At 37.9% G+C, this 11,731-nt stretch overlaps 2 protein-coding genes across 2 annotated transcripts; both read right to left on the bottom strand.

Annotated features, from left to right (window-relative positions):
- Nucleotides 1–1,288: 1,288 nt before the first annotated feature.
- Nucleotides 1,289–8,470, bottom strand: LOC147934829 (zinc finger BED domain-containing protein RICESLEEPER 2-like). Its single transcript, XM_087471676.1, has 4 exons — nucleotides 8,210–8,470; nucleotides 1,796–3,835; nucleotides 1,648–1,715; nucleotides 1,289–1,526 (listed from the first exon to the last, which is right to left on the bottom strand). Exon 2 carries the CDS (start codon nucleotides 3,463–3,465, stop codon nucleotides 2,245–2,247), a length of 1,221 nt encoding a protein of 406 aa, XP_087327802.1. The 5' UTR covers nucleotides 3,466–3,835; nucleotides 8,210–8,470; the 3' UTR covers nucleotides 1,289–1,526; nucleotides 1,648–1,715; nucleotides 1,796–2,244.
- LOC147934830 (uncharacterized) lies at nucleotides 6,184–7,508 on the bottom strand. Its single transcript, XM_087472818.1, has 2 exons — nucleotides 7,051–7,508; nucleotides 6,184–6,943 (listed from the first exon to the last, which is right to left on the bottom strand). The coding sequence occupies exons 1-2, from the start codon at nucleotides 7,506–7,508 to the stop codon at nucleotides 6,184–6,186; spliced, it is 1,218 nt and encodes a 405-aa protein (XP_087328944.1).
- Nucleotides 8,471–11,731: the final 3,261 nt, after the last annotated feature.

Raw genomic sequence — 11,731 nt, forward strand, 5'->3', positions numbered from 1 at the left:
GTAGGTCTGCTAGTTTTTGCTGCTGAAGCTGTTCATTTACTGGACCCATGGGAACTTCTGGTTTTTCTAGTGATATCCAAGGGTCCTTCCAGAGGAGGGTTGATTGTCCATTGCCAATAAGTCTGCCAATATGAACTTTAAGGAGATCTCTTCCCACGCAGATACTTCTCCAACCATGTGACGCATTACTTGGTACTGTGCTATCTAGGAATTGAGAGTTTTGGCAATATTTTCCAAGGAGGATTTTAGCGAGTAGGCATGATGGGTTTGAAAGGATTCACCAACCAATTTTTGCTAGCAGGGCATCATTAAACTTTTGTATGTCTCTGAATCCTAGTCCTCCCTCACTCAACGATCTTGTCATTTTCTTCCAAGAGATCCAAGACATCTTCCTTTTGTTTGCAGGACCATCCCACCAGAACCAAGTGAAGGCAGCTTGGATACTCTTACACAGGGAGGTAGGTAATTTGAAGCATGTCATAACATAAGAAGGCATAGCTGTCAATACCGATTTGAGGAGAGTTAGTTTGCCTGCGGTGGAGAGGAATTTGGTAGACCAGCTCAAGACCCTTTGTTTGATTCTATCGGTGATTGAGGTGAACATGTCCTTTTTGCGTCCAAATAGTTCCGGTAGTCCAAGATATTTTCCATGTCCTCCTTCATGATTTATTTTGAGCTCTTGTTTAACCCGATTTTGTACATCATTTGTTGTCTTTTTGGAAAAAGTGATTGCAGACTTTTGAAAGTTTATTTTTTGGCCTGATGCTTCTTCATACCTTTGTAGAATGGATAGGAGGGTTTTGCAGCTTTGTTTATCTGAACGGGAAAAGAACATGGTGTCATCCAGAAAAAGGAGGTGGTTGACACGAGGACAGTTATGAGAACATTATCACTGATAGCCCGTTGGAGGACGAAAGCTGATTGGTTTTTAGTAGCCCTGGAATTAGATCGGATTATTCGGATTTCGGATTATTCGGTTTGGGAGATATAGAAACCGATTAGGATCCGACAGCTTTTCCGGATCGGATCGGATCGGATCCATTCGGTTTCGGATTGGTTTCTATCTTTTTTTAAAAAAATCCGACATTAAACCAAAAAGAAATTCAAATCGGTTTTAAAACCGGTTTAAAACCGAATTATACTGTAAAAACCGAATTATCCAAAACAATTTCATGAGGAATTGAGGATCATTAACCATTCAATCTCTAAGATACATGTGGACATTTGAAATGTCACATTTCCATCGGATCATCAAGACATAAACCTAACAAACATTAGACAACCCAAGTACTAAACATTTCAAGTTTCAACTTATTCAAATTCAAACCATAAAACATAACAACATTGACAAGTTTCAACTTATTCAAACTGAAATCAGTTCCAATGAGAAGGACTGAGGAAAACTGGAAAACAATTAAACATAACCAAGGCAGAAACAGTTCCAAACATTCAAACACAAAGACACTCTTCAATCTTCAATAAGTTCGATCATTCATCTCTTGATCAGTCCAAATATCACATTTCACCTGTGTATAACGATTACAAAAAGAAATAAGATGCAGGGACCTGATTCAAATGGACTCAAAAGGGTGTTTGTAAAGCTATTTAACAAGACAAGGTTCACATTTGAAAGAGACTTGTTCAAACCTCTTTTGACTTCTATCAGATCAGAAACTTCAACATTCATCTTCACAGCTTGCATAGAGACTTAAACTCTGAAAAAAAAATTAATGAAGACAAAGTTAATACTTAAATGCACAATTGAAAAGAGGATATAATGAATAGAACAACTTACCTTTCTCAAGACTATCCTGCAACTCAATCTCAGCAAGCATTTGCTGAGTTGTAATCACTTTTTTCTCATTCAACCGAATCTCACTCTTTAACCACTGCTCACTGCACATCCGAACCTCAATCATGTAGTGAGTCAAGCAACTCCTAAATGGGTCTTAAATCCTATTACTATTGCTAAAAGCTGATTCAGATGCAACAGAAGACACTTGCATAACAAGTACATCCTTTGCTATTGAGGCTAGAATAGGATACTTAGGACTGTTGATCCTTCAGATATAACTCCAACTCTGAACTTGCATCTTGAAAACCAATCTCATTAACCAACTCGTTGTACATAGTGTCCACCCTTTGATATTCGATATCACTGTCAAAATCCATTTTCTGATTCAGATCACCTTGAGACTCATGTCCACTCTGAGATGATGATGCAGTTTGCGGCTGAGAGCTTGATCAAACTGTTGTCGCATTATACTCGTCAAACAGCTTTCCTAGAACCTCATTAACTGCTTTAGTAAGCTCCTTAGATTTTGCACTGTCTTTACCATAGAGTATATCAAAACAAAGACTTGCAAACTTCATTTTGTTCCTCGGATCAAAGACACTAGCTATGATCAGCATCTTATTTAGCTTCTTTGATTCATCCCAGTACTTATTGAACTTATCTCTCATAGCCTCTGCCTTTAGGCTAAGCTTCAGATCAGAATTAGTGCTCAATGCCAATAGATTCCTCTCTATTGTTACAATTTCATTGTAAAACTTGTAGGAGCTAACAATCGATGATGCTGAAACTACCAAGGTAGAGTTATAGAAGATGACTAAAAACCTTACTAACCTTTCAATTTCATCCCAATTATCTTTACTTGGCGGCCCAATCCTCTTTTTCCCTTCATCGGTTTCACATAAATAATCATTATACAGCTTATCTTCAGCCTCCATTCTATCAAAAGCCAACCTGAACTTCAATGCTCTTGTTAACATCAGATAAGTGGAGTTCCATCTTGTTTTGCAGTCCAATGATAAACTCCCTCTTGTCATCTTTCCTAACTTAACTTTCTGCTCAAACGCTTCAAGCCTTTTACTAGAAGCTCTAACATATTGAACACCATTTCGAATAGCCTCCACATTATCACTAAGCTCATGTAAACCATCTTTCGCAATTAAATTAATAATGTGAGCACAACAACGTAAATGCAGGAACTTACCACCTAACACCATTGCATCATTTCCTACTAAGCTGAATGCTTCCTTAAACTTCTTCATAGCATTAGTGTTGGCAATGGCATTGTCAACAGTGATTGTGAAGATCTTCTTTATCCCCCATTCAGCCAAAGAGTCAAGAAGAACATAACTTATAGTTGACCCTGTATGGTCAGAGACATGCTTAAATCCAATTATCATCTTGCGTAGGCGCCAACTTGCATCAATAAAATGTGCTGTGATGACCATGTAGCTAGCTCCAGTCGTAGGTGCAACCCATATATCTGTTGTTAGAGAAACCCTTTGCTTATTAGCTAGCTCCATCATTTCTGCTTTCTTCTTCACGTAAGCCTCCAAAATATCTCTTGTTGCAGTTCTCCGAGATTGAGGTTTGTAGAGTTTAACCTTATTGCAGAAGTTTTTCCAAGCCAAACTTTCAATAAACGAAAGTGGCAATTCACCAAGAACCAACATCTCATTAGAAGCTTCTCTAAACACATCCTTAGTAACTATGGCCAACTGCAAACCATTATCATCACTAGGACTGAGAACATTTTGAGTCTCACTTCTGGTTTCCTTTCATGTCTTGTATTGCTTGCAGAGTATAATAATGACAGCGACATCTATATTTTTTCCAGGGGATTCTTGTGAAATGATCCCATACCCATGACCTTTGTACCCTAGATGCCTTCTTCTTCTTTGTCTGAACCTTAGGAGCTAAACCATCTGCATCTGCTTGTTTTTTCCTTTTGGACCCAGTTTCATGACCAACTTCATGAGAGTCTACTTCTTCTCCATCCTTTTCATTGTCATCATTTCCGGGTTGATGTGAGCAAGAATCGATCTGTAATAATGAAGACAAAGAGAGACACACATTAGACAACAATCTACAAGTTTACAACAAAGAAAATGAAGAAAAATAGAGACACGCATTAGACAACAATCTACAGTTCTACATAGCACACTAGAAACTAGAAATGTACCAACAATACTCAGAACAAAGAAAAAATACATACCAGATGAGCTTGAAAGAGAGAAACGAAGCTTAGAACAGTTAGACACATTAGACAAACAGAGCTTAGACAGTTAGACACATTTGCAGAGACAAAAGGAGCTTAGACAACAAAATAATACTAAAACAGAACTAGAGAAAGAACAGAGAAAGACCAGTTTCATAAATCATCATCAACATTCAACAACCTAAGATCAAATATTCTGTCTCAAGGTTTCATAAATCATCATCAACATCAACATTCAACAACCATAAACAGAGCTCATCTTAAGATTTAACATTGAAACTTATTAAATGAAGCTCAAAGAGAGAAAGAGAAATCGTAAACAGATCTCATCTTAAGTTCTTAACATTAAACAGCTTAGATTCTGGGAAGAACATAGATACCTGCGATTGATTCCTTAATGTGGCTGACAGAGCCGAAGGTAGGTCTCCTTGGGTTTCCAATTTAACAATTGGGGATTTGGGGGTTTATAAAGCAAAGAAACTAGGGTTGAGAGTTGAGACCAGCGTTGAGTCGACAAAAGTTGTGTGTCGAGAAGTGAGAGTCGAGACAAAAGAGTTTTGGGAGAGGAAGGACAGTTGCACACAGTCTAAAGGAGAAGAAGGAGAAGGACAGTCGACTCGAGTTGAGACAAAACATTGTGTACTGTAAGTCTGTATCGGTGTATCTAGGTGTGTTTCGGTTTGATGGATAACCGATCAGATTTTGGTTCGGATCAGTTTGAAACCAAAAACCGAATCACAATCAACATAGAATCCGATCAGTTTTAACAGTGAAACCGAAACCGATCCATATCGCTTTTATCGGATCGGTTCGGATCGGTTTTATCGGATTCGGTTTATATGCCCAGGGCTAGTTTTCAGATATCACCTTCTATAGAAGCGGTTGAAGTCGTTTGGACAGGATCCTCGAAATGATTTTACAGTACACTAAACAGAGGGCGATCGGTCTATAGTTCACTACATTTTTAGGGCTTGTTATCTTAGGTATCAGTCTGACATGTGTGTGGTTGATCTTGTCAGGTAGCATCCATGTGGAGAAGAAAGTTGTGATCTCTCGCACTATCATGTCCCCCAATGTGTGCCAGTTTGACTGAAAAAAGCTAGCAAAAAAATCATTCGGTCCCGGGGCCTTGTCTACATGGATTGCGAAGCATGCTTCCTTTATTTCCTTTGCAGAAGGTTCGAGGATTAGCCTTTGTTCATCTCGGGAGTAATAGTGGGGGATATGGCGTCATTTACACTTTGTCTTATGTTTCCCGGTTCAGATTGGAAGAGGTTGATGTAGTAATCGAAGATGAGTTTCTTTATCCTTTCTTCTTCATAGGTAGGGTTCCCATCCTCTTCTTCCAAGACAGCTATATTATTAATTGCTTTTCTCCTTTTTGTTGCAGCATGGAAGTAGCCCGAGTTTTTGTCTCCCAACGCAAGCCATAGATGGCGATTTCTTTGTCTCCATAACTCCTCTTCCGCTTGGTAGGCCAGCATAAGCTCATGATTTATTCTTGAGATTAGCTCAGAGTTCAGGCAATCAACTAATTTCTCAACCCTTGCCTTCTTCCTAGCCTTAGCCTCCTCTCGCTCCTTAACGATGGTCACGCTTACGGTCTCTCTCTCGCTCTCGCTCTCTGTCTTTCTTTCTCTCTTCCTACCGATCTCGGTCTTGATCATTGTCCCGATTGTATTATATCCATTGGCGTCTTTAGTTTTGAGATGGGAGCAACCGATTTGATCGCGGTGAAGACTTCACGGTGGAATCTATGGGAGAGTCGAAGAGACGACCTAGGTTTAGATTTGGGGATTTCTTTTTTAATGTTTGTCGTAAAGAGAGAGGTATGTTTTTTTTTGTCTAAAAAATGTGACACTTAAAAAACTTTTGGATCTGAGGTATACAGCGTTTAAGTGATTTTTTCTCAAAATATTGGTGGAATAAATGATTTACGTTTCCCGCTTGATGATTTTTTTTTGTTAACGTTGTTTTAGTGTTATCGTATAGTAATTAAAAAAAAGGTTTATCTTTCAAATGAGCTATCGTCTTGTGCTATCAATATAGATATTTCTTGTAGTGTTTGTCTCCATGAGGAATAGAAAGTCTGGTGATATCTTTTTATAGATATCTTTTATCCTGTGAACTGTTATGGGATTCCCCAGCCCACAACAGTTCCAGCTTACAATTCTTAAGGAAGTGACTTTAGTGGATTCTGAAAATCCACCAGTTTCTTTTTTGCTGCAGGTATGAGCTTGATTTTTGGATCACCTTGTCTTGACGCTAGGGTACTTGGGTTGCCTTGAGGGTCTTTGCTACCAGATGGGCCTGCTTGCTCGTTTAAATTTGGAGATTCACCTCTAGGTGTACTGGCTTTGTCCCCACTTGATCTTCTTCTGGGTGAGCCTGATGCTATGTAAATATTTCTTTTTTGTGATTTCACACCTGAGATTCTAAGTGGGCTTTTATTTATCAGCTTCTTTTGTGGAGGTCTGCCTCTTCTTTTGTTTCCGGTTGTGCCTGAGGGAGCATTATGATCTGGTGTCTTAGTGGGAGGTGCTTGAGAGAGAGTCAGGTCTCCTTCTGTTTGGTTTTCCCCTCGTTGCGTGTAACTAGCAGCATTTTCAGTTGCAGCAGCTATGATCTTAGCCGCCGTTTCAGCCATTAAGTCCTTTTCTTCTCCTTGGATTACCCTTCTCCTTCTAGCTGCGCTCTCAGTAGGGTCCGCACAAGAAACATATTGAACCGTCACTTCTCGTAGCTCTCCCATAGTCTCCTCGAGAGTGGGGACGGCCAAAGTTCTCGGTTGCTGTTCCAGGACGGGGGGGGGAGTTTCCACATTTCTCTCCAGCGGAGGACGTCTTGTTCTTGAGGTTTTGGAGGTGTCTGCTATGACAGTAGGGTTGGCACTTGCCTTTTCTCTCCACTGGAGAGATGATGAAGTATCATCCCTGTGATACCATCATTGGTAATAGGATTCACCTCTTTGGTCTCTGGAGGGTAGGTTTCTTGAGTGTGAGTACTGTCTTTCCACTATTTGTCTCGGGTTAGGTGTGACTTCTCTAGTTCCTCTTGAGTTTGACAGTCTCCTGTATCCAAAATCTCGACTAGGGTGTGAGCTCCTAGGAGGTGAGTTGTTTCCGTAAGAGAGCCTAGGTCTTTTGTTGTGTTGGATCCCTGAGTCAGATCTATTTTGAGATATCCATGGCTGATAGGCGTATCCGCTATGTTTTCGGCAGAAGAGACTCTCGCAGGGTATTGGTCGCTCTTTTCGCAAGCGTTCTGAAGGCCATGACAGTTCTTTCTCTCGTGCGTCAAGCGGAGGCAGTGGTTGTAGTGATTTTTTAGGTGCTTGTATTCCAGAGAGACTAGAATGTCGCTTCCGTCAGGGAATTCCACTACCGTCTCCTTCAGTATTGGTCCGAGCCCGTCGAGTAGTACTTTGACTTTTGCTTGAGAAGGCGTGATTTCGAGTTCTAGGATCTCTCCTATTTCTTTGGCAATGCTTGAGATCATTTCCGATTTCCAATAGTGTTTGGGGAGCCCTTAAACGTCAATCCAGAAAGGTATTTTTGAAAGAAAGGAGGCGGATATAACTGGTTCCCAGCGTTGAAGGATGACCATCCATTGGTCAAAGTGGTAAGGTCTATTGTCAAGCACTTTCTGTAGATCCTCTTCGTAGTTAAATCTGAACTAGAAGCAGCCATTTCCCAGATCTGACCCTATAGCTTTTCCTTTCAGGTTCCACTTGTTGGAGATGAAGGGGATGAAAGACCAAAGTCTCTGTGCAGAAGGATTTGTGAGACGTCCCATAAGCGTTAGCAAGTTTTCTTGGATCAGATCTGAGTTGTCCATCTCCGGGGCTCTTATCTGTTTGTGTGGAGGTGGGGCAAAGTCATCCTCCTTACCTTTGCCTTTCATGTGGTAAGGTATTCTTCCTTCCATTTCTAGTGGTAAGTCGCATGTGGAAGTGGAGTTAGGGTTCTTCACACTGAGGTGAGAGATTTCAAGTCCTTCAGGACTGATTGTTCCAAGAGATTTCAAAAGAGAGTTCTTCACACCAGGTGAGAGTGTTCCGGACAGGCAACCAAACAAATAAAAACACAAATTTCGGTGGTAGCTATGGTAACACAGTTTCAAAGGAGAAACTCTTGATCGTGTTACCTAGTTCCAAGCACACGAGTATAGATGTTTGAGAGGTAGGAAGGTGAGTTTACCAGTAGTGGGGGTAGCGCAGCTCATCTGAGGGTAGTGGTGAGGTGTCAGATGAAAGAGAGCTGAGCATGCTAGTCATCGGAATCAACTTCAAATTCGCGGGAGTTAACATTTGGTACTATGGACCAGCATGTATTACTTCTTTTAGTAAACTAGAGTAGGTGAGATCCAGGTAAAAGAGTCTCTCATGCTACTTTCAACCTTCTCGAAATTGGTGCCTGGTAGAGAAATTTTTTGGGTTTGTTGTGGACTCTCCTTTTTCTGAAACCTATATGGTCTATTTGGTTTATATATCAGTTTTGCCTTCCGTTTCCCCATTCGATAGGTAATCTACAATGCGGTTTAATTAACCTGCCTTAAATTATATTAACAATTAAACCATAAAATGACTAATGTTGATTCCAGAATTAGTTCGGACATTACGAACAATGCATAATTAACTGCAATATGAATAAAACAGTGTTGTCCACGTCGAACCATCTTACTCAATGAAGTTTCAAACTTGTTGCAGATTTCTTTGACTTTTGGTAACATAAAACAAGAAAAACAAGTGGCGTTGAATGTTTTATTAAATTGACTTTGAAATTTTTTTGGACCATCTAACTATATATAGTCTAGTGCCAACGACTTCGTGTATATATATATATATATATATATATATATATATATATATATATATTTTACATATATATATATATATATATTTCACACTCATATATGTGGACACCAAACATATTCACATGTTAAATATCATTATATCAACATTTTCAATCAACTCATGGTGGATTAGTGGTTTTTTTTTTTTTTTTGGTGTGATGGTGGATTAGTGGTTTGAGATGGGAATCTTCACAACTTGGCAACTCGTACATTTCGAGTGATAAAAAAGTCACGAATTTATATGAGATTCTCCGGTTCTTAAAAAAAAAGAAGTAATTTATGACCTACTCGACAAACTAAGCCACAACCCAAAGATTTTTCATTTTCGTTAAAAACAAAAAATAGCTTAAAAATAAGGCTGAGCATTTTAATAGCTAATTTAATATTCAACTACTAGTTATCAACCATAATTATAATATTTATATGCAATATAAAAATTACAAGCCATGGATCTGTATGCAGTTACAATCCATGAATTTTAATTGATATGATCTTACATATTTGTCTTTTAATACAACCCATGGATTTTAAAATGGTGAAAGAGAACATTTGAAAAGGTAACAAATTGCATAAAAAATCCGTGGGTTGTGATTTTTATATATTTTCACTATTTCAATTGTTTTCTTTCACCATTTTAAAATCTTGGATATTCAGGATTAACAATATATAGTTTGTGCCATTTAAGATACTTAACAATCAAAATAGAAGTATCAATATGTATCAATAAATGTTTTCAAATACTCCTTCCATTTTTTTATATGACTTTCTAGAGTTGTCACATAAATTAAGAAGTCATTTAATTTTTGTTTATTTTAAATGACTATTTGATCTAAATTTTTATAACAAAATAACAAGACTATAGTACGTGATATCCAAACTATCCGAATCTAGATATACTATTATAAAACCCCTTTTTTAGAAATTGTAAGGCGCTAGTCAGGCAGTTGGGGTAGGCCTAGCGTCTGACGAGAAAATCAGAGATTAAACAAGAATTAATCAGAAACTAGTTTTAGGGTTATTTATTAAATTAATAATAAAATAAAATTATATTATACTAAATATATGTATAATTCTGTTTATGTGAAAAGAAAAATATTAAATAAAATATAAAACTATATTATTGTCTTTAAAATTACGGTAAATATATAAAAATGTAATTTTTTAAAAAAATTATGATTTTAATTAACAGTTTGTAAATTAGTTATTGTAAACCATCATAAACTCTTAATTTAAATATCTAAATAACAACAAATATTTTTAATTTATATTTGCTTCCAAAAATAATCAGTATATACAAAATTAAGCAGAAAATAACCAGATTAGATGGGTTATAATCAAACTAAACGGTATAACCGTATAATCAATGCTAGGTGGAGATTAGTCATTAATCGAGGCGGAGAGGGTGGGCTTAACAATTTTACGGGACGTAATCGGATCTAGGCTGAGATTTTTAAAACAAGGATTACAACAACTACAAGATTTTTGAATTTCTAAACTATCTGACTCTAGATATCCAAATAGGGGAAATATGTGGGTTAAAGTTTGATCAGTCTTCTAAGGTTTTGACACAACATTCTAAAATCCTTCTCAGTATTGTGTGAGTGAAGACAGATCATGAAAAAATATCAAGTGGTGATTTGTAGGGTTGATAAACAAATCTTAAAAATTTCTTGAAAATAACAAACCAGTCGTCAGAAAAAGCAGGCACACGGACCTGAGAGAAGACGTGGATCCACTTAAAGTGGTGGTTCGTACAATACAATGATCATGTAGAAGTGTCAGAAGTTTTGCATCAAATGGAGATCTTCAAAACGTTATTTCTTTATCATTGTTTTACATGAGCTCGATGACGATCTTTTTACTTTCATTCACAAGTGATTCAAAAATTATTATTGATTTACTGAAGACATGCCAAGCTATCGTGTAGATGAAACTGTTATGAGCGCAAAAATCGAACTGAGAAAAGATCCGAATTATATTTAAAATAACGAAATCTGAAACGAATTACAATAATATAATATAAAACATAAAATAAATCACGAAGGCAAGATATGATATATCTTTCCTTAATTCAAAAAAATGGCCGTAAATGCTTTCGGACAATCCAGATTTATGAATCCCAGGATACAATCGATCACGAACTATTACAGTAGCACACCAGTAATAGAACTCAAGTGAACAGATCTACGTTATACTCTTGGGACTACTAAGCTAAGAACTTACTTGGACGAAGTAAGAGAGAGAAACTTGGATGAAGCCAAAGAGAGAAGAAGCGGCGGCGATTTTAGAACTAGAAGAGCTATGTGTTTTTGAGCTTGAGAAATAATGAGAGGTTGCGCCTCTCTATATAGTGGAAGGAGATATGGTCTCGAGATCTCAAAAAAATATTCACTGAATATTCTTGGAGTACTCCGCAAGTTTCTTGGAGTAGTTCCCAAGTTACTTGGAGTTCACGCCAAGTCTTTCCAAAAATTAAATGGGCCTAAAGCGGTCCAAAAAATATTCGGCGAGGCGAGAATTCCTAAGAGCCCAAGAGCCTAAGGCCCACGGCCGACGCCCGGTCCGGCCTGGTTTGGCGTGCATGTGGGAACCTTCCCTCTTCCTTCTACACACTTTTGAAACTAGAAGAGTGTGAAATCATATACAAAGGAGTAAAAAACACATCTCATTGCCGATGTGGGACTCTTTCCCAAACTATCTAAAGTAGCTCACTTCACACTCTTATTTCTCATTCAAATCAACTTTTGGACGAATGAGTATACCATCTTGTAGAACTCGTTACCAACTTTTCATTGCACTATCAACCCGAAAATTCCGTTCAGCCATTTGGCCAGAATTTGGCAAGATAGTCGCTGGAAAGTCGCTGT

The sequence above is a fragment of the Camelina sativa genome, chromosome 11, assembly GCF_030686135.1.
Source record: "Camelina sativa cultivar CO46 ecotype springtype chromosome 11, ASM3068613v1".
Taxonomy (NCBI): Eukaryota; Viridiplantae; Streptophyta; class Magnoliopsida; order Brassicales; family Brassicaceae; genus Camelina; species Camelina sativa.